General features: G+C 47.0%; 1 protein-coding gene across 2 annotated transcripts; it reads left to right on the top strand.

Annotated features, from left to right (window-relative positions):
- Positions 1–73: 73 nt before the first annotated feature.
- Positions 74–25250, top strand: LOC138822766 (protein-L-isoaspartate O-methyltransferase domain-containing protein 2). 2 transcript variants are annotated; one of them, XM_070015707.1, is made up of 6 exons: positions 74–309; positions 7258–7588; positions 11265–11367; positions 11892–12063; positions 18931–19054; positions 21720–25250. In XM_070015707.1, the coding sequence occupies exons 2-6, from the start codon at positions 7282–7284 to the stop codon at positions 22097–22099; spliced, it is 1086 nt and encodes a 361-aa protein (XP_069871808.1). In that variant the 5' UTR covers positions 74–309; positions 7258–7281; the 3' UTR covers positions 22100–25250. The 2 variants fall into 2 exon arrangements, with proteins under 2 accessions (XP_069871808.1, XP_069871807.1); XM_070015706.1 differs by having other exon boundaries at positions 75–287.
- Positions 25251–27511: the final 2261 nt, after the last annotated feature.

Here is a 27511-nt window from a genome sequence, read left to right as displayed (position 1 = left end):
GGCTTCACAGGGAGGCGAGTGTGGGACAGTTGCCGACCCAAGGTGGGGGCCGGTGCGCCGACGGCGACGGGCCCTGCGGGGAGAAACAAGCGCACGGGTAGCGGCGCCGCTGCCGTAGCCCTTTAAGCAGCCTCGCCAGGGCGCACGCGCAGTCCTGCCGTTGGGCGCGCAGGCGCAGAGGCGGTGGCGGATGTTTACCGCGGCGGAGGTCCGAGCGGTGCCGGGGCCGCGGACGCGAGGGACGCGCCCGTAAGGGAGGCGCCCTTGGAGCTGCCGTCGCGGCCCAGGTCGGTGGGCTGGAGCGCGGAGGTAGAGCTGCGCTTGCGGCCGCCCCTCGGCCCCTTCCCTCGGGCAGGCCTGACCCTCCCCGGTCTCGCGAGCGCCGGGCGCCTTCGCAGGGCGTCCCCGCGGCGTCCGCCTCCCCCGGCGTCCGCCTCCCGCGGCGGCCCCCCCTGCAGCCCCCTCCCCCGGCGGCCCCTCCCCCGGCGCCCCCTCCCCCGGCGCCCCCTCCCGCGGCGGCCCCCCCTGCAGCCCCCTCCCCCGGCGCCCCCTCCCGCGGCGCCCCTACCCCCCAGCCCCCTCCCCCGGCGCCCCCTCCCGCGGCGGCCCCCCCTGCAGCCCCCTCCCCCGGCGGCCCCTCCCGCGGCGCCCCTACCCCCCAGCCCCCTCCCCCGGCGTCCGCCTCCCGCGGCGGCCCCCCCTGCAGCCCCCTCCCCCGGCGCCCCCTCCCGCGGCGCCCCTACCCCCCAGCCCCCTCCCCCGGCGCCCCCTCCCGCGGCGGCCCCCCCTGCAGCCCCCTCCCCCGGCGGCCCCTCCCCCGGCGCCCCCTCCCCCCCAGCCCCCTCCCCCGGCGCCCCCTCCCGCGGCGGCCCCCCCTGCAGCCCCCTCCCGCGGCGGCCCCTCCCCCGGCGCCCCATCCCCCGGCGCCCCCTCCCGCGGCGGCCCCCCCTGCAGCCCCCTCCCCCGGCGTCCGCCTCCCGCGGCCCCTCCCCCGGCGGCCCCCTCCCCCGGCGGCCCCCTCCCCCGGCGTCCCCCTCCCCCGGCGCCCCCTCCCCCGGCTCCCCCTCCCCCGGCGCCCCCTCCCCCGGCGCCCCCTCCCCCGGCGCCCCCTCCCCCGGCGACCCCCCTCCCCCGGCGCCCCCTCCCCCGGCGGCCCCTCCCCCGGCGCCCCCTCCCCCGGCGACCCCCCCTGCAGCCCCCTTCCCCGGCGCCCCCTCCCCCGGCGGCCCCTCCCCCGGCGGCCCCTCCCCCGGCGCCCCCTCCCCCGGCGGCCCCCTCCCCCGGCGGCCCCCTCCCCCGACGGCCCCCTCCCCCCCGCGAACCCCTCCCCCGGCGGCCCCCTCCCCCGGCGGCCCCCTCCCCCGGCGGCCCCTCCCCCGGCGGCCCCCTCCCCCGGCGCCCCCTCCCCCGGCGGCCCCTACCCCCCAGCCCCCTCCCCCGGCGGCCCCCTCCCCCGGCGGCCCCTCCCCCGGCGGCCCCTCCCCCGGCGGCCCCCTCCCCCGGCGGCCCCTACCCCCCCAGCCCCCTCCCCTGGCGGCCCCCTCCCCCGGCGGCCCCCTCCCCCGGCGGCCCCTACCCCCCAGCCCCCTCCCCTGGCGGCCCCCTCCCCCGGCGGCCCCCTCCCCCCAGCCCCCTCCCCCGGCGGCCCCTACCCCCCAGCCCCCTCCCCCGGCGGCCCCCTCCCCCGGCGGCCCCTCCCCCGGCGGCCCCTCCCCCGGCGGCCCCCTCCCCCGGCGGCCCCTCCCCCGGCGGCCCCTCCCCCCAGCCCCCTCCCCCGGCGGCCCCCTCCCCCCAGCCCCCTCCCCCGGCGGCCCCCTCCCCCCAGCCCCCTCCCCCGGCGGCCCCCTCCCCCCAGACCCCTCCCCCGGCGGCCCCCTCCCCCCAGCCCCCTCCCCCGGCGGCCCCCTCCCCCCAGCCCCCTCCCCCGGCGGCCCCTCCCCCGGCGGCCCCCTCCCCCGGCGCCCCCTCCCCCGGCGGCCCCTACCCCGGCGGCCCCTACCCCCCAGCCCCCTCCCCTGGCGGCCCCCTCCCCCGGCGGCCCCCTCCCCCGGCGGCCCCTACCCCCCAGCCCCCTCCCCTGGCGGCCCCCTCCCCCGGCGGCCCCTCCCCCGGCGGCCCCTCCCCCCAGCCCCCTCCCCTGGCGGCCCCCTCCCCCGGCGGCCCCCTCCCCCGGCGGCCCCTACCCCCCAGCCCCCTCCCCTGGCGGCCCCCTCCCCCGGCGGCCCCCTCCCCCCAGCCCCCTCCCCCGGCGGCCCCCTCCCCCCAGCCCCCTCCCCCGGCGGCCCCTACCCCCCAGCCCCCTCCCCCGGCGGCCCCCTCCCCCGGCGGCCCCTCCCCAGGCGGCCCCCTCCCCCGGCGGCCCCTCCCCCGGCGGCCCCTCCCCCCAGCCCCCTCCCCCGGCGGCCCCCTCCCCCCAGCCCCCTCCCCCGGCGGCCCCCTCCCCCCAGCCCCCTCCCCCGGCGGCCCCCTCCCCCCAGCCCCCTCCCCCGGCGGCCCCTCCCCCGGCGGCCCCTACCCCCCAGCCCCCTCCCCCGGCGGCCCCCTCCCCCGGCGGCCCCCTCCCCCCCAGACCTCTCCCGCGGCGGCCCCCTCCCCCCAGACCCCTCCTCCGGCGCCCCCTCCCCCGGCGGCCCCCTCCCCCCAGCCCTCTCCCCCGGCGACCCCTCCCCCCAGCCCCCTCCCCCGGCACCCCCTCCCCTGGCGCCCCCTCCCCCGCTGGCTCCCCTGCAGCCCCCTCCCCCGGCCCCCCTGCAGCCCCCTCCCCCGGCCCCCCGCATCCCCCTCCCCCGGCCCCCCCGCAGTCCCCTCCCCCGGCCCCCCCGCAGCCCTCTCCCCCCGGCCCCCTGCATCCCCCTCCCCCGGCCCCCTTCCAGCCCCAGGCCCGGTGCGCACTCCGGGACCCTCCTCTCCGCACTGCAGCGTCTCTGTGCGGACCTTGGCCGTGACGCTGGGCGGGGTGGCCCTTTCTGCCCTTTGTTTGGTCTCTGTCTGTCTTTCTGTCTCTCTCCCTCTCTCTCATCGTTCACATCATTCCGCCCCCAGGACGCTGCGTTTAGGCCTCTTTTCCCAGTTCATTCTCTGCAGGACATTCTGTGTAAGATGTGACATAGGGTTGGATAGTCACCCCCCTTATGCAGTCTGCCAACCAGAGCAGACCAGAGTTGGGCCCCTCATTCCCAACACTTGGCTTGGTGTTTGTTTACACAACCACAGTTAAGCCCTTGTGTTCATGGTGATACTGCCCGCCCCGTGGCTCAGTACCTCTCTTGTATTCATGGTGATACTGCTGTCCCGTGGCTCAGTACCTCTCTTGTGTTCATGGTGATACTGCCCGCCCCGTGGCTCAGTACCTCTCTTGTGTTCATGGTGATAACTGCTGTCCCATGGCTCAGTACCTCTCGTGTTCATGGTGATACTGCTGTCCCGTGGCTCAGTACCTCTTCTTATGTTCATGGTGATACTGCCGCCCCGTGGCTCAGTACCTCTCTTGTGTTCATGGTGATACTGCCGCCCCGTGGCTCAGTACCTCTCTTGTGTTCATGGTGATACTGCCCGCCCCGTGGCTCAGTACCTCTCTTGTGTTCATGGTGATACTGCCCGCCCCGTGGCTCAGTACCTCTCGTGTTCATGGTGATACTGCTGTCCCGTGGCTCAGTACCTCTCTTGTGTTCATGGTGATACTGCCCGCCCCGTGGCTCAGTACCTCTCGTGTTCATGGTGATACTGCTGTCCCGTGGCTCAGTACCTCTCTTGTGTTCATGGTGATACTGCTGTCCCGTGGCTCAGTACCTCTTCTTATGTTCATGGTGATACTGCTGTCCCGTGGCTCAGTACCTCTCTTGTGTTCATGGTGATACTGCTGTCCCGTGGCTCAGTACCTCTCTTGTGTTCATGGTGATACTGCTGTCCCGTGGCTCAGTACCTCTCTTGTGTTCATGGTGATACTGCCGCCCTGTGGCTCAGTACCTCTCTTGTGTTCATGGTGATACTGCCCACCCCGTGGCTCAGTACCTCTCTTGTGTTCATGGTGATACTGCTGTCCCGTGGCTCAGTACCTCTCTTGTGTTCATGGTGATACTGCCGCCCCGTGGCTCAGTATCTCTCTTGTGTTCATGGTGATACTGCTGCCCCGTGGCTCAGTACCTCTCTTGTGTTCATGGTGATACTGCCGTCCCGTGGCTCAGTACCTCTCTTATGTTCATGGTGATACTGCCGCCCCGTGGCTCAGTACCTCTCTTGTGTTCATGGTGATACTGTCCGCCCTGTGGCTCAGTACCTCTCTTGTGTTCATGGTGATACTGCTGTCCCGTGGCTCAGTACCTCTTCTTATGTTCATGGTGATACTGCCGCTGCAGTGGCTCAGTACCTCTTCTTGTGTTCATGGTGATACTGCCACCGCCGTGGCTCAGTACCTCTTTTTTCAGTGTCTTGCAGTGGCTACTCTTGGGTAGGAACTCTGTTAAGCATTACAGACAGTAGTCAAGAGCAGTGTGTAATCAGGAGCCACATCTGCAGGGTGCTACTTACTTCACTGTTGCTTTGAGAAATTGATTTCACTGGATTGCAGAGTCTGGGCCAGTGAGAGGATGTGGATGGGCGAGGCGAGTGGTTCTGGGTGTTTTGGATAGCATGATCTCACATGTCATTAGTAAGCAGTGATTTTTTTTTTTTTTATGACTTGGTGTTAGATTGGCAGCTAATAGTGCGTATCATACCCTACATGTTTACACACTAACAGTGGCAACAGGGTACTCTGATTGCCAAAAGATTAACAATATGTTACATATAAAGAATATTGAGCCGGGCGCCAGTAGCTCACGCTTGTCATCCTAGCTACTCAGGAGATCTGAGGATCATGGTTCAAAGCCAAGGCCATGAGACTCTTATTTCCAATAAACCATTCAGAAAACCTGAAGTGGCGCTGTGGCTCAAGTGGTAGAGCACTAGTCTTGAGCTGAAGAGCTGAGGGACAGCGCCCAGGCCCAGAGGTCAAGACCCATGACCGACAAAAAGAAAAAAGAAAAAAAAGTCCATGAAACTCTTTGTCTCCAGCAAACCACCACAAAGCTGGAAGTAGAACTGTGGCTCAAGTGGTAGAGTGCTAGTCTTGAGTACAACAGCTCAGGGACAGCACCTAGGTCCTGAGTTTAAGATCCAGGACTGGCGTGTGCGCGCGCGCGCGCGCGCGCGCGCGCACACACACACACACACACACACACACACACACACACACACACACACACACACACACACACACACACACACACACACACACACACACACACACACACACACACACACTGATCCCTTGAGAATTTTTTTTTTTTTTATAAGACACAGGCCTTTGACATAAGTTTGGGGTTTTGAGTCCAGCCATTCTTCACAGTGACTATGTGATCCTGAGTGAATTAACTTTCTGGCACTAATTTGTTGCCCATTGTGAAGTTTGAATGAGGTCTTGGCTGGCACTTGTAACTATTTTTACTAAAATGCTGTCCTTTTGATCTGGGAGGTGCTTTCAAAGTGAGGAAAAATGGAAATAAATGGTAGATATTAGTAGAAAATGAAATATACCCAATGAGCTACCTTCTATAGATTTTTAAATTTAGGAATTGAGGTAGCATGACAAGATTCTATCCAGGCTTCTGGAGTAATAGGTGTCTTTCTTGATCTGAACCCAGGAGGATATATGATTGTAAGTTCTTTTCCTAAAATAGACATTAAACATCTAAACACATGACTCCACTTTCAACCAGTGACCGAAGTCTTAAGTTGACTGTGCTAGGCTAGCAGTATAGCCCTTGAACTAAGTGGCTTGCCCACGATTAACCCTAACCTCATTAGCACTTAATTCTATCCCTTGAAGGGCCAGAGCCGGTTCTGTCATCTAACAAGGGCTTTAGAACAGCTTGAAAAGAAGATAAAACTGTGATAATTGAACCATGATTTAAAAATTCTAAGTCTCAATTTTCACATGTTGATCATGAGGATTGAGATTCTACCATAAAGTGGGAGGTAATTTGCGTCAAGACATCCCTGCACACCTTTAGTTTCCTGTTTCTATAAAGCAGAAGACACACAGGTGGTGGTTTGTTCCCTTCCCTAGGCTGCTTCCACCACTGTGGCCAGTTGTGCACTGGTATCTCTCCCCTAGTGTTTCCTCATTATCCTTACTCTGCAGCTAGAGAGTCAAAGGACTGTGAAGGAGAGAGAAGAGAGAGAGCCTAGTGTAACTATAAACAATAGCATTGTAATACATTGTCAGGAGGCTATCTTAATTGATGAAGTGTGCTAGTCTTCATGTAGACTAAGTGATCTTTCCTCCAGAAGTTTACATCATCATCATCATCATCATCATCTTGTGTGAAGTAAAGCCATTATTTTGGAAAAGTTATTGGAGTTAGTATTACATTAAGAAGGATGTTTTTTATAGTTTCAGTGTAAGAACTCTCCAGGCAAAAGAGTATTTCCCTGTGCACTAGATAAAGCCAAATTGGGTTGTAGTAGTGGGGTTGCATGTTTCCTCCTTAAAGGCAGTTTGGAAGAAGGAAAGAAATGTACTTGAAAAGGCTGGATAGCTCCTACTGCTAAACTGTAGTCTTAAAGCTGATGTAATGTTTGTTGCAATAAGATTTTGTCACAATGTGGTCTATTTGTTAATTTTTTTGTTGATGTTGTTTTTGCCTTATCATTGAATATCAAAGTATCCAAATCAAGAATTGGATGGCTTGCTGAACTTGGGTAAGAATCTATGTATGTGTTTGGTGTAGAGTTCCAATTAAATTTAGGACACCAGTTAAATTTGAATTACAGATAAGCACTAAATAAAGTCTAGTACTTGTCTTGAATTTCAAACTGGACATATGTATTTTTTAATTTAATTAGTTTCTTGTTCCTGGGGCTTGAACTTTGGACCTACATACTGTCTCTGAGCTTCTTTTGTTCATGGTTAGTGCTCAACCACTTGAGCCACAGTGCCATTTCTGGCTTTTTAGGTAATTAATTGTAGATAAGAGTCTCATGGACTTTCTTGCGTGGCTGGCTTCGAACCATGATCCTCAGATCTCAGCTTCCTGAGTAGCTAGGATTACAGGCATGAGCCACCGGTGCCCGGCCGAACTGATACTTTGTTCTTCTAAAATTTTGCAGCTTCTGTATTAGTTTTAGAGTTCAGAACTTAACATTGGTATATATTTTGAGCTTTTATTATTATTCTCTTACTCATAACTAAACTAGTTCTTTAAATTTTAATTATAGTGTTGCCTGAGTGTAATCTTGAACATGGGCGGTGCTGTGAGTGCGGGTGAGGACAACGATGAACTGATTGATAACTTGAAAGAAGCGCAGTATATCCGGACCGACCTGGTGGAGCAGGCCTTCCGTGCGATTGACCGTGCAGATTATTATCTGGAAGAGTTTAAGGAAAATGCATACAAGGATTTGGCGTGGAAACATGGAAACATTCATCTCTCGGCCCCGTGCATCTACTCGGAGGTGATGGAGGCTCTTGATCTGCAGCCTGGGCTCTCATTTCTGAACCTGGGCAGTGGCACTGGCTACCTCAGCTCTATGGTGGGTCTAATTTTAGGTGAGTGTGAAAGGAGAATCTGAAGGTCAGTGCATGAAATGTCTTCTTGGACAGAAACTAGTTTGCTGGTTGCATACTCTAGAAAAGACCATGACCTCCTACAATTTGCTTGAAGCAAAGTCACTGGCTTGTGGGTGGCTGGATTACGTACATTTGTGGGCCCTGACTTCCGGATAGTGGGTGCCTCCCCTGTTTCCTGCCTCCTCTAGTCTAGCTCCACTACAGTCTGTTATAGCTGAATGGGACCAGCAAAGATGTGTAAATCTTGACCTCATGTAATTTCTCTTTTTAATCTAAGCAACATCGTCCCTTCATTCTTTCTCTCCACTGAAGGTTATTAAAGTCCTTTGGTAGTTGATTTCTTCCAATCAGTTTCTGTTTTTTGTTTTTTGTTTAATACTAAAAGAGTGATATAGGCTGGGCGCTGGTGGCTCACGCCTGTAATCCTAGCTACTCGGAGGCTGAGATCTGAGGATTGCAGTTCAAAGCCAGTCCAGGCAGGAAAGACCGTGAGACTCCTGCTGTAGCTCAAGTGGTAGAGTGCTCGCCTTGAGCTGAAGTGCTGAGGGACAGCGCCCAGGCCCAGAGTTCATGGCTAGTGAAGCCCCACGACTGACCGAAAAAAAAAAAAAAAGAGTGATACTTGTAAGTTTATGTATTTTCAAATAAATTTCAGGGATGGAAAGGAATCATGTAAGCTATTTTTCACAACAAAGAAATTGTAAGAATGGATGTAACAACAGCAATATCAGATAAATGAGGGTTTATTGATTTTCAGCTTTGTGTTAAGTGGGAGAGTGAAATCTGCTTTTACTCTTAGTGAGGTGTGAAAGGGACTTGCAGAGGAGTGAAACACGTCTGTGGTGTTAAAGGAGCCCTTTGGAAGAGGAGTCAGGCGGGGCTGGATGGGCTTGAATCGGATTGTGTGACTTGCCTGCCTTTAGTATCTTTTGGCACTGGAATTTGTAATGTTACTGATGGATTGGATCTGGTTGTGAAGAAATATAAAAAAATGTCCAAGATGCAGGGCACCAGTGGCTTACACTCTTTATCCTAACTACTTAGGAGGATGAGATCTGAGGATTGCAATTTGAAGCCTTACTGAGGGGGGAAGCCCATGAGACTCTTATTTCCAATTAGCCAACAACAACAACAACAACAAAAAAAAGCCAAAAGTGGAGCTGTGGCTCAAGTGGTAGAGTGCCATACTTGAGCAAAAGAGCTGAGGGACAGCGCCCAGAAGCAGCATGTGCACATACACACTTGAACACATTTTCAGGTGCACTCACCACCCCCAAACAGCCAAAGGATGTTGTGTGCCAGGGTACACAGGATTTCCAGCTACTCAGAGGCTGAGGCGGGAGGACCCTTTGAGCCCAAGAGTTTGAGAGCAGCCCAACCTGGGCCTGTCTCAAAAAAAAAAAAAAAAAGCCAGGTGTGGTTGGCTCACGCCTGTAATACTAGCTACCCACTAGTTTGAGATCTATGGATTGTGGTTTGAAGCCAGCATGGGCAGAAAAGTTTGAGAGATTCCATCTTTAGAAAAAAGCCATATAGGAGGTGAGTCTCAAGTGGCACAGCTTTAGCTGTGAGTAAAAAAGCCAGGGAGAGACCAAAGCCCCAAGGTTAAGCCCTGGTATAAGCACAACACAGCACAATGAAACAAAACAATAATGTTAACAAGAATGTTCATGGTGAGTTTAAGCATTTTCAGTATGAAATTCTGAGTATTGAGTTTTCATTTTTATGGTTTATGTGTTATATGCAGAATTCATTGGCGTGTATATCATAATCTTCTCGTTTTGTAGTTACTATGATGACTTCAGAAAATCCTAACAGTCACATTGATTTTTGTAGATATAAAAGGAAGATTTTGGTTTCAATTGAGTTTTGTGTCCTTCAAAGTTTGATTAATTTTTGAGACTCGTTAAACTCTAGGCTATAAATTGCTACCTTTAAAATTTTAATTTGTATGCTTTTCTTTCTAAGAAAAGGTATGTTTTTTAAGTTAGTTTGTCTTTGATTTAGACTGTCATGGTTGCCATGCTTTGAGAAGAAAGTGTCTAGGTAGTAGCACGTTTCTGTTGATTGTACTTGAAGAGTTGGAAGAGGCTTAGTGAAAGGGTATTTGTGTGTGTGGAGGGGAAGGAATAGATAACAAAACTGACTAGATTAGGAATTCTGATGCCTGGGAGAAGTTGGAGTGTCCTGTTGTGCTTGGCGTGGGTGGTGATGGAGAAAGGGCTTATGATTACTGCCGCTGCTTTGCCTTTCTGAACCTTCTGCTTACTGGGAATTGTGTTCGCTGTAGGAGAGGAGAAATGTACAAGAAGAAAGCCCTGTCATGTCTGTGGTGTATTTGGAGGAAGACGCTTTGGGATGTGCTCCCTCGCATGAGTGTCTTGGTGGGACTGTGGTCTGTTTCTAGATGCTACAGTTTATTCCACCTTATTGCCAACTTAAAAACATCACTACAGAATGAAAACTTCATTGGCCTTTTTGGGCCTATACAAGTGAGATTGAAAGTTTCTACTAACACAGAGATAGCCTCTCTGAGCCTGCCTTTATCAAGTCTCTGCTTTATCTCATGTTAGCTCTATCTCTGTGTTCTTCTTTGGGATTCTTTCCTTTTTCCTAGGCTCTTTCCTTTGGTCTTATGTATGATGGCCAGGGAGTGGTGATTCATGCCTAAAAGAGAGGTGGGAGGGGGCCTTGAGGTCTGGCTTCAGTGCACCTTGTTGCTGTGCCTCAATACAGCTCCACCCCCTGTTTTCTAGCATCTCTTCTATTGCTGTTTGCTGGTAAGAAATAGGGACCATGTTTTATATTTGTCATTAGAAGTAACTAGTTAGTGACTTTTTTTCCCTTGTTAGTCTGGGGCTTGAACTCTGGGCCTGGGCACTGCCCCTCAGGTCTTCAGCTCAAGACAAGTACTTTACCACTTGAGCCACAACACCACTTCCAGTTTTCTGCTGATTAATTGGAGATAAGAGTTTCACAGACTTTCCTGCCTGGCTGGCTTTGAACCATGATCCTCAGATCTCAGCCTCCTGAGTAGCTAGGATGACAGACGTGAGACACTGGCAGCAGGCTGTTCTTTTTGTTTTGTTTTGTTTTGTTTTAGTATTGTTATTGCTCAGTTGATGTTTGACAGTGAAGTGAGGTGTTAATGAAAATAAGAGGGGCAGGGCTCAGGAGAATGAGAACCATGGGCTGTTTTTGGTCTTTGGCACAATGTGCCAGACCAGAGTAATGAGGATTTAAGTAAGCAAGTTGGTAGCAGGTCTTGGAAGTTCAGAATAACTTTGGACTTGGTGTTATAACTAGTGAGTATAGGATTTCTCAGGGAGGCTTTGTCTCGATGACATTTTAACAGTAGTACTGTTACAAATATGTGTTTCTTTTTTATCAGTAACACCCCGAACTCTTGGCTTTTTTTTCTTTTCCATAAAATGATACTTTACACATTTAATAGCATAGATAACCAGGCATCCAAACGAGTATTGTATTTTGAGCAGTGGTTATTATGTGTATTGAAAATGTTCTCTTGAGTAGTTTAGATATGCTAAGATTTCATAGCCCTCTGAGTTTCTGCTAAGTCAGTTGTGCAGTTAAAGAAGCAGTAAAACAAAACAAGCAAGAGTTCTAAAAGCTTTGTTATTCTCAAAACTTTCAGGTCCTTTTGGTGTGAACCATGGGGTGGAGCTTCATTCAGATGTGATAGAGTATGCAAAGCAGAAACTGGACTTCTTCATCAGAACAAGTGACAGCTTTGACAAGTACGATCAGATGCTGGCCATTAAGTCAGAGGATGTAAATTATAATTTATTACAAACTTGAGCAAATATAAGGACATCGGCTAATTAGTGTTCATATGCCTAGTTAACTTGGTTGAACTGTGGTCATGATCATTGGTTATCTGTGTGCTTATGCTAATTGCTATTTTAATATTCTGTGATTTTAAAGTGTTGCCATTTTAAAATAAGGGGGTTCAAATTTTTAGAGCAACAAAATGGGGTCTGTCTTCCTCTCACTTGTTGGAAAACATCTTGAATATGAGTGCTATAAAAACAGTAAAGAACAACTAGAGATTACTTTAACTTTGGATCGTGCGTATAGCACTCATTCCCATTCTGTTTTGTTAGGAATTTATAGGGTTCTCTTTATGTAATATACAAGTGTGGATTTAGCTCCTATCTCTGGAAACTATTAGATTGTTCTGGGATTTTGAAAATTTGCTGGATGGACTTGTTGCAACATTGCAACAATGCATTTAGTTACAGATTTTTTTTTTTCCTTTCAGGTTCGACTTCTGTGAACCTTCCTTTGTTACTGGCAATTGCCTGGAAATCTCTCCAGATTGTTGTCAGTATGATCGAGTGTATTGTGGGGCTGGTGTGCAGAAAGAACATGAAGAGTACATGAAGAATCTTCTCAAAGTTGGAGGGATCCTTGTCATGCCCTTGGAGGAGAAGGTAAGATTCTCTTCATAACTGACAGGTCTTACTTTCTACCATGGTGTGTTCCAGGCAGTTTGTGTTTATTTACTCTTGTGACACCCACTCCCACTTGATGTATTACTCCCAGTTGATGTATAACAAGGAGACAGGGAATAGGAGTGGAAGCGTGCCTGAGTTACACAGACTCTAGGTGAAGCGAGAACCTGGCTCACGTGTTATGTTCCCTCACCTTTATTCTAACTCCTGTTCTCTTCTTCCTTCTCTTTTTTTCCCTGTCTTTCTTTTTCCCTTCGTCCTTTTCTTTACTCAGCTATTCTGTAGCCCAGGGTTGTCTAGAACTTGCTATGTGGTCCAGGCTATCTATAAATCCATGGTCCTCTTGTCCCAGGTTTTGCAGTGCTGAAATTACAGGCATGTGCTACCACACCTGGCTTATCAGAATTGTTGTATATGAATAAATCAGAAATATATATATATATATATATATTCAGAATTCTATCCATTCCCTCAAATTACCTGATACCATTTTCACATAGATACATTGAATATATGACTGTATTCACCCACCCATACTCTCTAATTTGTCTCTCCCCCTCCCCTGACAAAACATGTCTCAGCTTCTTGCTACTCATTTTGCTAAACTATAAGTTTGGTGTTCAATGTTACACCATCGGAATCCTCCCCTACGTGTACCATACTTTAGTTGATGTGTGTGTGTGTGTGTGTGTTTGTGTGTGTGTGTATATGTATGTGTATGTATGGCCCTGTGTATGTGCTCATATATGTTTATAATTTAGATCTAGATTCCACATATGAGAGAAAATGTGCTTGCTTTGGCTCTCTGACCTTACTTCTTAACATGATTCCCAAATGAGTAAAAATGAGTAAATAAAAACACATTGTGTGTCCATATTTATGTATATGTATATATATGTATGTGTGTGTGTGTGTGTACATATATCTCTCATTTTTTTGAACCATTCATCCATGGTAGGGCATCGGGGCTGCTTCCATAGCTTGGCTATCATGAATAGTGCAGCAGTGTACATGATTGTGTCTTTACAGTATCCTGACTTGTAATATTCTGAATATATATCCAAGAATGGTGTTGCTGGATCATAGGGTAGTTCTGTTCTTTTTTTTTTTTCTTTCTTTCTTGAGTAATCTCAAAAAGACTGCTTTCCAAAGTGGTTGCATTAGTTTACATTGCCACCAATAGTGTAATAGGGTTCCTTTCTCACCATTTCCCCACCAGCATTTGTTGTTTTTCTTATTCCTTTTTTTTTTTTTTTTTTTTTTGAAGTAGGGCTTAAATTCAGTGTCCCTGAGTTTTTGCTTGTGCGCTAAAGGCTAGCACTTAACCACTTTGAGCCACAGCTCTACTTCCAGTTTTCTGGTGGTTAATTGGAGATAAGAGTCTCACAAACTTTCGTGCCTGGGCTGGCTTCCAACCGTGATCCTCAGATCTGTTTCCCGAGTAGCTAAAATTACAGGCATGAGCCACTAGTGCCTGGCTGCTGTTTGTATTCTTGATGGTGGCCAATCTTATTGGGGTGAGATGAAACCTCAATGTTGTTTTGATTTGCAGTTCCTTTTTTTTGGGGTCTGTTGTGGGGCTTGAACTCTGGGCCTGGGCACTGCCCCTCAGGTCTTTAGCTAGGTGTGAGTGCTCTACTCCTTGAGCCACAGCGCCACTTCTGTTTTTTTCTGGTGGTTTATTGGAGATAAGAGTCTCACAGACTTTCCTGCCTGGGCTGGCTTTGAACTGTAATCCTCAGATCTCAGCTTACTGAGTAGCTAGGATTACAGGCGTGAGCCACCGGTACCCAGCTTGCAGTTCCTTTTTTTGCTTGAACTCTGGGCCTGGGCACTGTTCCTCAGCTCATTTTGCTCAAAGCTTAGTATTCTACCACTTTAGCTGAAGCTCCATTTCTAACTTTTTCTGTGATTAATTGGAGATTAGAGTTTCACAGGCTTCCTTCTGAGCTGTTTTTGAACCATGACCCCAGATCTCACTCAGCCTCCTGAGTGGACAGGGTGACAGGCAGGAGCCAGCAGTGCCTGCCTTGATTTGCATTTCCTTTATGGCCGGAGATGTTGAGTGTTTTTCATGTGTTTACTGGCCATTTTTACTTCTTCGAATAAGTCTCTCTTTAGCTCTTTTGTCCATTTTTAGTTGATGTATTGATTCTTTAGGGTTTAGTTTCTTTAGGCCCTCATCAGATGTATAGCTGGCAAAAACCTCTCGTTGTGTAGGCTGTCACTTTAGCTTAGTAACTAAGTCATTTGTTGTGCAGAAACTTTTCAGCTTAATACAATCCTACTTGTCAATTCTCTTTCCTGGGATTCTATTCGGAAATTCTTGCCTATACCAAGAAGTTTTAATATTTCTCCTTCCTGTAGTAGTTCCAAGTTTCAAGTCTTATATTGATGTCTTTGATTCACTTTGAATTGGTATTTAGTACAAGCTGACAGGGATCCATTTTCAGTCTGCTGCATATGGATATCAAATTTTCCCACCATCATTTGTTGAAGAGGCTGTCTTCTTCTCAACATATTTTTGGCTCTCTTGTCAATATCAGATGGATCTAAGCGTATAGGTTTATTTCTAGATCTTCTAGTCCATTCCATTGGTCTTTAAGTCTGTTTTTATGTCGGTACCAAGTTGTTTTTGTTACTGTAGCTCTGTAATAAAGTTTGAGGTCTGGAATTGTGATACCTCCAGAATTGCTTTTTATTCACACAGGATTGCTTTGGCTATTCAAGGCCTTTTGTGATTATAGATAAAGTTTTGCATTGTTTTCTCTATCTTTGTGAAGAATGGCATTGGGATTTTGATGGGTAATGCATTGATTTTGTAGATTGCCTTTGGCAGGATGGCAATTTTCATGATATTATTTCTGCTAATCCACAAACATGGAAGGTCTTTCTACTTCCTGGTATCTTCATGATTTCTTTCTTCAAAGTTTTTTAGTTTTTCATGTAGAGGTCCATTCACTTCTTTGGTTAGGTTTATTCCTACGTATGTTTCTTGAGGCTTTTACAAATGGAATTGTTTTCCTGATTTCTCTCTATATTTTTTCATTGTAGGTATACAGAAAAGCTTTTTTTAAAAAATTGATTTTATATCCTGTTGATTTACCAAATTCATTGTTTAGCTCTGTGAGCTTAGGGGTGGACTCTCTGGGGTCCTTTGGATATAAGATCATATCTTCTTGAAATAGGGATACTTTAACTTCTTCCCTATTTGGATCACTCTTTTTCCTCCTCCTCCTCCTCCTCCTCCTCCTCCTCCTCCTCCTCCTCCTCCTCCTCCTCCTCCCCCCCCCTCCTCCTCCTCCTCTTCTTTCTTCTTTCTTCTTTCTTCTTCTTTTTTTTTTGGTCATGGGGCTTGAACTCTGGGCCTGAGCACAGTTCCTGTGCTCTTCAGCTCAAGGTGAGCGCTCTACCACTTGAGCTACAGTGCCACTTCCAGTTTTCTGGAAGAGTTTCACAGACTTTACTTCCGGGGCTGGCTTTGAACCGCAATCCTCAGATCTCACCCTCCTGAGTAGGATTACAGCGTGAGCCACCAGGCGCCCAGCATGTCTTCTTCTTACCTTATCGCTCTTGCTAGGAATTCCAGTGCTATATTGAAATGGAGTGGAGAGAAATAGACATCCTTGTTCTTGATTTTGGAGGAAATTATTGTAGTCCTTAACCATTTACTATGGTGTTGGCTGTAGATTTTCATAAATAGCATTTCTTTTCTTTTTTTTTTTTTTTGGGTCCAGTTGTGGGGCTGAACTCTGGGACTGGACGCTGTCCCTCAGCTCTTCAGCTCAAGGCTAGCGCTCTACCACTTGAGCCACAGCGCCACTTCTGGCTTTTTTCTTTTTGCTTATGTGGTGCTGAGGAATCGAACCCAGGGCCTCATGCATGCAAAGCAAGCATTCTACCACTGAGCCACCTTCCCAGCCCTATAAATAGCATTTCTTATGTTGAGGTATGTTTCTTTTGTTCCTAGCTTCTCTAGGGCTTTTATTATAAAAGGATATTAATTTTGCCAAGGGCTTTTTCTGCATCTATTGAGATGATTATTTCATTATTGTCTTTGGTTCTGTTAATGTACTGTACTATGCTTACTGCTTTATCTGTATTGAACCATCCTTAGGATGAGAATAATTTGATGATTTTTTTTGACTAGTTGTTGAATTCAGTTATCAAGTAGGTGACTGTTTTTATTTGCTTTTGGTTTATCATTATTTAAAACTATATAGCAGAGCCAGATGCCAGTGGCTCACACCCATAATTCTAGCTACTCAGGAGGCTGAGATCTGAGGATCACGGCCAGCCTGGGCAGGAAAGTCCATGAGACTCTAATCTCAAATAAACTACCAGAAAACTAGAAGTGACGCTGTGGCTTAAGTGGTAGAGCAATTGCCTTCAGCTGAAGAGCTGAGGGACAGTGCCTAGGCCCAGAGTTCAAGCCCCACGACCAAAAATAAATAAATAAATAAATAGAAAATATACCTCTTTATATGACATAAAGGTTTATAGTTTTCTTATAGATCTTGTATTTTTTGGTTTTCTAATACTGGATATTTAGTACGTTTATAAAAAAAATTCCCCCATGTTGCCCCCCCTTACCAATTTTTCCCCCCTGGAATTGGGGCTTGAATTGAGAGCCTTGTGTTCTTGGGTCTTCTGGTCTTTTGCTGTTTAATTGTTGGTGAATAAAAACAGGTTTTAATGATGGGTGATTTATCTCCTTATAGCCTTTTTTATTACTATTATTTTTACTGTAATAAATAGCCCTCTCAGGGAGAGCCTTTTGTATGTCTTTTTTGTGAATATTCTTGTATCTTTTTTTTTGTCAGTCATGAGGCCTGAGTGTTGTCCCTCAGCTCTTCAGCTCAAGGTGAGCACTCTACCACTTGAGCCACAGTACCACTTCCGGTTTTCTGGTAGTTTATTGGAGATAAGAGTTTCACAGACTTTCCTGCCCAGGCTGGCTTTGAACCACGATCTTCAGATCTCAGCCTCCTGAGTAGCTAGAATTACAGGTGTGAGCCACTGTCACCTGGCTATTCTTGTATCTTAATCTTTGTATTCATTATCTCCAATTATAACCTCCATGTAAGAGCAGAAGTGCGTTGTCAAAGGCTACACATTTTAAAACCACACTTTCAAAGGTAATACCATCATTAGCAGAATAAAAAGGAGCTGGTACAAGTGTTTCTGACTGCTGTATGACTCCTGCTATTTGCCTGGACTGTAGATTGTGATGGCACTGAGCAGTCCCATTTTTGGTTTTCATTCTCAGATCATTACTTTGAGTTTGTTTTTACTTAAACAAATGGTACTAGAAATCTTTGTGTTCTATATTGAATTAGACTTTTGGTAGCAATCATTTCTTCTCTAGATTAATTTGAGGATTATGGACATTCTTACAATATTTCATAGGCTTCTCTAGAATATAAAGTAAGAGTTTATAGTTTCATTTTAGGTCTCACATGTCATTAAATGATTATGTTTAAATATTTGGTGTTCATTGCAATTCTTTGTTGATATGCAGTAATGTGTGTAGACTGTTTATATTTACAGTACATGGGTATGTAAGCCTTTTAAAGAATCAGTTTCAGAGGATTTGCTGGATTGGGTATTTTTAGAAAAGACCTAGTATATAATCTTAGCAGTGCTATGACCTAATTACACTGGAGACTGGCTTAGTCAAACCAAATACATGGAGGCTGTGTTGTCTAATTGGATTCTTCAGTGCTAATACTGAAGTAAAAAATACTCTGGCTAGGCACTGGTGGCTCATGCCTGTAATCCTAGGTACTCAGGAGGCTAAGAGCCAAGGATTGTGGTTGAAAGCCAGCCTGGGTAGGAAAGTTTGTGAAACTCTTTATTTCCAGTTAACCACCAAAAAAAAAACAAAAGTGGAGCTGTGGCTGAAGTGGTAGAATGCTAGCCTTGAGCAAAAAAGCTCAGGGACAGCACACAGGCCTTGAGTTCAAACCTAAGGACTGGAGTGCGCACACACACGCACGCGCACGCGCACGCGCACACGCACACACACACACACACACACACACACACACACACACACACACACACACACACACACACACACACACACACACACACACACACACACACACACACACACACACACACACACACACACACACACACACACACACACGTTCTTTTTGATGACTTCCATTGTTGTGCGTTAGCCAAAAAATCGCCTCGTGCTCCTCAGGTATACTCTTCTTGGGAGAGTTAGGACAGTGGTTTGCAGTCAAGAAAGTCTCAGTAGAATTGAAGCAGTGTTCAGGCTTCTCCCACAGTCCCATTGGTTGCATGGATGTCTGTGTAGTGTTCCCAGAAGCAGTGCACATGTTGGCAGATTCTGTATGTTTAGAGTATTGTTTATCTAAGCCCTTCCTCACATTTATACCCAACTACTCGCTTATTTTGGAAAACCAAAAAACTGCTGTGATAGGAATTTGTACTTTCTTTTTTTTTTTGTTTTGTTGTCTTTTTTGGTACTGGGGATCGAACCCAGGACGTTGCACTTGCTAGGCAAGTGCTTTGCCACTGAGCTACATCCCAGCCCGGAATTTGTACTTTCTTGATTTGCTTGCTACTTCTTGTAGTCCTTTAACTGGTTTATCATATGTATTTCTTGTAAATAGAAAAAAAATGGTAGGTCTAGAAGTTTGGATATCTTCAGGCTAGGCATTTTTGCAGAACTGTTTGTAAGTCAGCTGTACTTCATGCACCTCACGTTTGGGGGCCATATTGTCAGACTATTTCATTTTATTGTATTTGTAGATTTTTCTATTTTATATAGGGATTATTGTACCATTTTCATTTTTTTCTGTGTGATAGTTGACCAAGATAACACGCATAGGTCCTTCTGCTTGGGAAACCAAGAAGATTCTGGCGGTCTCCTTTGCCCCTCTGGTCCAGCCTTGCCACTCTGAGTCGGGAAAGTCTAGACTTGTCCAACTACGTGAGTACATGTACCACACTTGCCTTTTAGACCTTTTAATCTCACTAAAGTTAGAAAGAAATGAAATTACAAGAAACATTTTGATATTAAAGAATGTTTACACTCCATTAAAACCTTAAAATTGTACAAGGGATTTGTAAACATTTAAAAATGATCTCTTTTTAGACCATCCTAAGTTATTTTAGTCATCTTTTAGGTCTAGAAAGAGCTGTTACTATTCAGACCTTCAAGAATAGTAGATTCACCAAAAAAAGACCTAGTGCTCCTGTGTGAGAGACTGCACTAGGAGAATGTGATGGCATTCGCTGCTGTCTCTCGCTGCTGCACAGGATTGAGACCCTGTTTCCTTTATCTGCTGTGTGTAGATGGGAGACGGTGCTGCCTCCCTGTCTGTGCCCTGTTGTTTATTCCCTCAAAGCAGCATCCATCTTAATGTTTTATCATCTGAACCATTTACATGGAAATGAGAATTCTGTTGATTCAAAATACAAATACCCTGCATGCACTCTTGATTATTTGTGAAAGTTTGGAAGAAATAAAAACTACCATACATGGTTCCAGCACCCAAAGATAATACATTTTGTTGAATTCCTTTGAAGTTTCTTAATTTGCAAGGAATCATTTATCAAATAGAAACACTTTCCTCAGTATAAGTCATGTGAACTTGGATGGCAGGCAGTATTGGAGCATGCAGAGAGTCTTGGAAGGACCCTGAAAAGTTGGTTAGCTGGAGGATGATGTTTGTTTTTGTTCATCAGTGTGAAAAGTAATTCCCTAAAAAGAGAATAGTGATGTGGAGAAAAAGTGTGAGCAGAAGCAGGGCATGCTCAACGGTACACAGTCCCCCAGTGTGGTCAGAATTAGGGTTTGTGGGCAAAACTAGATGGGTATGTAGGTTCCAATTTGTCACTGGGCTAGGAGAGCTACAGTTTCTTAAAAGAAGACTCAGTACCCCTGTACCCTGTATTATCTTAGAGGTCAGACAGAGAGCTCTGAAAATAGCACAAAGAAAGTTCTGTAAGCAAACACTGCAGAGTCAGAAGGAAGGGGTGTGTCAGGGTGTTTATGAGACCTTTTGAGTTGGAAAGGAGTGACTCTCTGTGAGGGCTTGGTTAGGTTAGGCCTGGATAAGAACCATTTATAGTTGGCCCCCATGATGCCTTCTTGGAGGTGAATCTTTTTAAGCCATTGTTGGGTGATAAACTTTCATGAGTGCTAGTTAGGGTTCCTGAAATTCAGGTTGTTTGTACCTTTCATTTTCCTAGGCCAGATTTTCCTAGAGTAGGAAAGTTGATGAAGACAGTGGAATAGAGAAGCTGCATGAGTAATGTGTACAGTAAGGCCATATGCCTTATCATGCACTATATGGGAACACTGGTCTTGATGATGGGAAAGGTTCAGGGACAAGTGGCCTTTCTGGAAGGATGTGAGAGTCTGAGGTGTCTGTGTCTTTCATAGACATGGCTCTAGGGGAGGTTCAGGATCTGGTCAGGACTCGATAGACACCTGGGAAGTTGGCTGTGCCCCTTACAGCCACAAAGTGGGTGTGCAACCAAGATCCACTAGGTATGCTAAGAAAGGATGACGGCGAACACGGGAGCCTCGGGAGCACTGCAGGGCTGGGTGGAAGAGGAAGGGCCAGAAAGAAGCCTCCGAGGGGAGGGCATTTCCTGCAACATCCCAGGGAGGACTGGAGAAGCCAAAGCAGTTGACTTGTGAAGGGCCATTTCAGCATCTTTAGGGGACAGCTGGCTGGCAGGAGCTCACCTTCCCTGAAGTGAATTGGTAAGGCCAGGCTAGTCAACAGGTTGTGAGTGGTGAGGGACACGGCACAGGTGCTCAGTGAAGTGTCTGGACTTCAGGCGGAAGCAGTGTGAGAGCCATCCTAGAGACAGAAAAGCAGGAGAGGAAGGTTGGCATTGATAAAAGTGGGAACAGTTGCTCCCTGTTTTCTGGTGAGCGCCTCAGTTGCAAGCCTCTTTTAGGACAGAAGAGATTGGGGGGTTTGGTGCACAAGCTTTTTGGTTTTAGTCAATGTAGACAGCACTAGAGACTTCCTATAGTGTGAACTGCTAGCTAGACAAATTGGGTACTGGATGGGGAAAGTGATACAGATTTTTTTGTTTGGTATATTTAAAAAATGGCCATCAGTTCCCTTCTGACTGAGACAAGCCCTTATAGGCGTACGTTGCCTGCGTTACATAGTGAATTTTAATTGCCAGTGTTTTTTTTCTTTGGTGTCCTGTGAAGTTTTGTGTTTCTTAAAAAAAGTTTTGCATTTTCCTGACTGTAATAAAAAAAAAGAGAACAGATGTTCAATTTATAAATTGCTATGGCAGTCGTAAAATAGATAAAAGAGTATTGGAGATAGATATTGCTACTACATGGGTATTAATGCATGAATGAAGCTGTTGGAAACTGTAAGGTTTTAATTCTGCTACTAAGAATGCTTTATTTCCTTTTTGGAGTTAAGAATTAGTGTGTCTAAAAATACCTCTTGAAAGGTAACATATACATATAAATTAGAGCGCTCACTAACATTTGCTTAGAAAGCTTTTGTGCTCTTGGTCAGGGTCTATCACTGTTCCAGCAAATCAGAATAGCCATAGGGTTTTGAATCCGTGGGGCCCTCACTCACAGGCCTTTGCCCCTCACTCGGCTACAGCACCACCAGCTGTTCGAAGCCTACAAGACTTGGCCCGCATTGCCATCCGAAGCACAATCAAGAAGGTCATCTGCCAGGAAGCAGTGAACAAAGGTGGAAATGGACTGAAGAGCACACCCAGGCTTAAGCGAAGGAGGGTCCGCTGTCGACGGATGGAGACCATCGTCTTTTTGGACAAGGAGGTCTTTGCTAGTCGTATTTCCAATCCCTCTGATGACACCAGCTGTGAGGACTTGGAAGAAGAGCAGCAGGAGGCAGCAGAGAGGACCCCCCGGGAAGTCAAACCTGAGCCTCCGGTCAACTCCCTGCGACAGAGGGTCCTAGGCCTCCCGCTGCCAGACCCCCTGAAGTATTACTTGCTTTATTACAGAGAAAAGTAAGTTTTGTTTAAAAAGGGAAGTGAGGGAGAGGCAAAGCCAGCCTAGTCTGCCACTCCCTGCTGCTAGGTGTTTTGAAACAGATGCCTCTGAGGGCCACTGGCTTCATCCACGTGTGGTTTCCCATTTCTGGCTCCTGATTGTCCTTTAAAACTGATCCAGTGGTGTGACAGAGTATGTAAACAATCTGACAAGACACATACTGCAGAGAAGAATGTTCTACTTCCGTAGGCAATAGCTGGTCCCTCTCTGATGAAACTCTCTTGAAAGCTAGAGCCTTCTTGTCAAAACTGTCCCTGATGCCAGGAACACCCTACATATCTCAAACACACCTGAGTCTGACCGCACTGTGTGCCGCAAAGCACACATCCGCAAATGTGCGACATACGCCCCTCCAGGTTTGAATTTTATGATATCAACCTCTTAATTATTGGCTCTGAGTTCCACTGAACTTTTTTTTTTAATATTCTAGAGCGTGAAATAAATGCTATTGAAAAACTCTCCCTTATTTTAATTCAAATAATTAAATTTTATGAAAATTGCCAATTGTAATTTTTAAAAGAAAAAAATGGGATTAAGGGAGGAGTAAAAGTATCAAACTGCAGGAAGTCTTGCCAGAATTCCATGACTTCCAAGCAGTCCCTGGCCCCGCAGCTCACCTTACCTTTAAAAGAACCACTGTCAAATAACCTCCTGAAAAGGAGACAAGTTTTTTATAAAAATTGTGTAAAAAGCTCAATTACTCTTCCCCTGTCCATAGGGATGATTAATGCCCAGCTTTAAAGACCATAACAGATGATTTCTAAGACGTTGACCATGTGTTCTCTAAAAGACTGCAGGAAATACAGAATGTGATAGACATCCTGTGCTTTGACTTCAGTTTGCTATCTTTCTGTGATTGCATTAGAGTACTGATTCATAGATTTTATCTTTTATAATTCTGGAGAAAAAGATTTGTTAGTTTTGTAAATTTTCTTAAGAATAATATATGTATTTTAGTAGCCCCATTATATTAGACGTTGTAACTCAGTGGCTTGTGAAAAAAATCCATTTTCTCCATGCCTTTGTGTCAATAGCTTTTCATGAATTTGTGGGTCTAGGAAAAAAAAACAATCTAGTAGTCAGCAGATTTTAAGTTACATTGCTGATGTGAAACATTGTCTCTTTTTAAATATTTCTCTTTCTTAGCCCAAAGAAAAGAGTAGTGCAACTTGTAAGTAATTCCCTGATATAGGATTAAGTTATGAGATTTTATGATTCACCTTAACCTCCAGGGATTCAATATCGCTTTTGTTTGGCCAGCTTAAATGGTTGTTTTGTCTCTTTTTTGCTTTTTTAGCTAGCAGAATCGTTTTATCACACAAGGCAGTCTGTATGCACACACACACACACATATATATATATGTGTGTGCGTGTATATATATATATACATACACATATTTATCCCTAGATTGGTGATGTAACGGGAAGCTAGCTCATACTTTCTTTTACCTGCTTCTTAAAGTCAGGCTTCTGTCTCTCATAGAAAAATGCATGAGTTAAGTTTATTTGCTAATATTTTTGTAATTTTCAGATTCTTGTTGAAATTATTCCAATTGCTATGTTATATTGAATTTTTTGGATGTAATATTAAATGAATGATATATGTGAAATTTGTTATAGTATGTGGGTTAACTAAATTTTTTCCTATAATTGAATATGGATTGCATTTTTAAAATGCATTTGCCTTTATGGTAGATTAAAAATAACATAAGTATTATGGATTATAATAAATAAGACAAGTCTTCCCTTTATGTTAAACTTTTCTTAACATTTTATAGGGTGATTTTTAAACCAGAGTTTGGTTAATATAGTTGTAATATATGTAAGAAATAGGTTGGTGTTTATTTTATAAAAAGAAAGGAAAATATGTTTTCCTGTGAGCAAGCACTTTGCAACCATAATTCAGTGTAATACACTACTTTCTGTTTTCAAATAGATCAGTCATAATGTAGTCTATATTGTCGGCAAGATTTTTATTGTAAACAGCTGTTTATGTGTTGAGCAGTTAATATTTTTCCATGTGACTCTTGTCTGAAAGTAGTAAAGGCATAGATCTGTGCAAAATAAATTTCAAATTTATAAATATTAAGTATGAAATGTAAGAATCAAATGTACATAAAAGTACTTTTGCAAGTCTAGAACTTACAAAGGAAAATTGGTAGAAATTTGAAACAGTGATTTTAATGAGGTGGATAAAAAATGGGTAAAATTAAGGCATTTTATTTTTAGCACTGCTTCTGTGTTTTGTATGAGATTTAAGTTCCTGAGTATATTCTTTAAAAGAATATACTTTTAAGGAAATATACCTTTGCCTTCCTTATTAACACATGTGTTCTTTTACTAGTTATTTGTGTTGCTTAATTCTTTAACATTCAAAGTAGATAGAAAGTTCAGTCATTGTTTCTAATTAATAAATGTGAAATTGGATAGGCAAATTAAAAAGTACTTTGAAGAGTAACTTTGTTTGATATTTTAATACAATTTCCCCATATTTTGAGAATGTTAAAAGAAAGGAACCCATCTCAAGATGCAGAAAATACTTTATTATTGGCTTCAGTTAGCATAGTTCTTATATAAATATTTCAGTCTATGCTGTAAGGAAGATCAAATCAGATTTTAGAAACTAGTTAACCTGGAAAAACAAAAAGAAATGGTAGGGAGCATCAAAAATGAGTAGCTCCAGGAAAGGGGTAAAAAGATGTGTGTGTGTGTGTGTGTGTGTGTGTGTGTATGTGTGTGTGTGTGTGTGTGTGTGTGTGTGTGTGTGAGAGAGAGAGAGAGAGAGAGAGAGAGAGAGAGAGAGAGAGAGAGAGAGAGAGGAGAGAGAGAGAGAGAGAGGAGAGAAAGATAAGAACCAAAGTCAGTCCTAAGTCCTGGAGCCCTGTGGCTGGCTTCTCTTGTCCTGAAGCAAACCCTCTTGGAACACCTAGTCTTTATTGCTATTGTGCACCTATATGCCGTAATTCAGAGTTATGTCCTGTTCTTAAAAACAGCTTACTATCAGGTGTAGAATGCAACGTGATTGTAACTGTGGGGGGATGAGGAGAAGGAGGGAAATGTAAAGAATTATGGAGGGTGAATAATAGCAAAATAAAATGTGTCTGTGTGTGAAGATGGTGTAAGAAAATTCGCTGCAAGCTATTGAGCAGTGGGGGTTGGGGGAGGTGCAGAAAAGAGACGGTGGTAGAGGAGGTTCGTGCAATAGGCCCATGAAAGAGGGCTGCCCTCGCCAGCCACCTCCTCCTCACGCCCCCCCCCCCCCATGCTATTCTCAATACTACGGCCAGTGATACCCTTCTAAAATAATCACCAGAGCATCTTCAATGGCGAACTGAGTCGGTGTCCTCTGAAGGTACTCTTCCCAACCTAACACTCGCCGTCAGCCAGAGGGGAGCTCTGCTTGTGATGTCCATCCACAGCCTACGCACCAGCTGCTCCCCTGCCCCGTGCACCGTGCTCCCTGGCTGCCTTCACGCCTCTGCTCTGACACCGTGCCCTCAAGGAGGCCCCCCCCATCTTACTCTGGTGGCCTCCTGCCCCCCACCTGCCTCTTCTCATGTGGCCCTGCTGTTTATGGGGTCACCACTCTCCAAAAGTCTGTGCTCAAGTTTAATTTGCACTGTGTAATGGTTTCTCCTCATCTGCTAAGATACCAGTTCCATGAGATCAGGGGTTGAAAATAGAAGGGGCACATCCATGCCAAAGTACAGAGTTTGAGAAAACAGCTGAGCAGATGGCTTAGAGGCCATTGGGTCAGGGTGTCTGCAGACTGACCTCCCCTGGACCCTGGACCTCCACTGTGTGCACATGGCCACGCCCTAGAGCAAAGACTCAACAGCTGTGGAAAGTGCAGTTTAACATCTAATCAGCATGTTTTGAGTGGTCATTTTACTTTCTGGGGCTTGAACCTGGGTACTGTGCCTGGGCTTTTTGTTCAAGAATAGCACTCTATCACTTGAGTCACAGCTCTACGTCTTGCTTTTGGGTGGTTAATTAGAGATGAGAGTGTCAAGGGCTTTTCTGCCCAGGCTGCTTCAAACTGTGACCCTCAGATATCAGCCTCCCAAGTAGCTAGCCTTATAAGTGTTTGCCACCGGCACCCAGTTATTTCTATAGTTTTTATGAAGAATCATTGCGAGACTGGCCCTGAATTTCCTACCCTTCTGCCTTAACTTCCCATGTACTAGGATTATAGGTATGCACCATCATGCCCAGCCATTGTTTTACTTTTAAAAGGAGGCACGCTGGGTGCTGGTGGCTCACACCTGTCTTCCTAGCTACTCAGGAGGCTGAGATCTGAGGATCACAGTTCAAAGCCAGTCTGGGCAGGAAAGTCTGTGAGACTCTTATCTCCAATAAACCACCAGAAAACCAGAAGTGGCACAGTGGCTCAAGTGGTAGAGCGCTCACCTTGAGCTAAAGAGCTGAGGGACAGCGCCCAGGCCCAGAGCTCAAGCCCCGTGACCGACAAAAAGAAAAAAAAAAAAAAAGCACAACTGTGCTTTTCACTTAAAGAGAAGGTTACAGCCTCACATTCAGACCCCCCACTCAGGAGCCTGCCCTCAGGGCGAGGGCCACGTTGTAGCTCACATCCTGAAACCTGGCTGTGGGGAGCTCGAAGCAGTGTATGAGCCCATCTGAGATCTCCAGCCGCATTAGGATGCGTAGGCATAAAGAGTGGACCAGGGTGCTGGTGGAGGTGGCCATGTCCACCTGCCTCGAAGCTGGGAGTGTGGGGCAGCTAGGCCCAGGAGCCACTGGCCCATGAATGCCATGCTGGCCAAGTCCCTGACCAGATCCTGAGGGATGCTGAGCTCTTAGAGCTGGTTCCTGAAGGTGTCTGGCTTTGCCCTGGCAGGGCAGGCTGGAGCAGGGTTTGTGTACCCAGGAGGAGGGTGAGGAGATGCTCTATGGACACATGGGTGCTGGGACCACACTGCCTCTCACAAGTCCTTTCTCTGCAGGCTGTGGACCACAAGCTTCAGCAACTGTTTGAACATGCTCCTGTTCAGATCCCCCAGGATCTGGGCCCCTGCTGCTACTTCTTGAGGGAGCTAGGATTACAGGAAATTGACCTGGCCATTGTGACTGTCAACGGGATGACAGTCCAGCCAGGGAGCTGCAGCACTGTGCAGATATCCTGTTTCCTCCCCCTTGGTTAGCTCAGTGGGGAGGTTTCAGACATAACTGCACTGGTAGAGGGAGTGAGGTGGCCATTGACTCATCAGGGAACCTGCAAGTCCTCTTTAGTAACAGATGAAGAAGCTTTAGATAATTACCTAGAGTTCTAGAAGCTTGGTAGGTCTTACTGAAATCAACTGTCTTTGCCAAGATCATGTCCACTGCCAGTGGCTCTGACACTGCCTTTCAGGG

Source organism: Dipodomys merriami, unplaced genomic scaffold (genome assembly GCF_024711535.1).
Source record: "Dipodomys merriami isolate MVZ:Mamm:240054 unplaced genomic scaffold, mDipMer1.0.p SCAF_1142, whole genome shotgun sequence".
In the NCBI taxonomy this organism is placed as follows: domain Eukaryota; kingdom Metazoa; phylum Chordata; class Mammalia; order Rodentia; family Heteromyidae; genus Dipodomys; species Dipodomys merriami.
The sequence above is the reverse complement of the archived record's forward strand: the minus strand, read 5'-3'. Positions and strand labels throughout refer to the sequence as shown.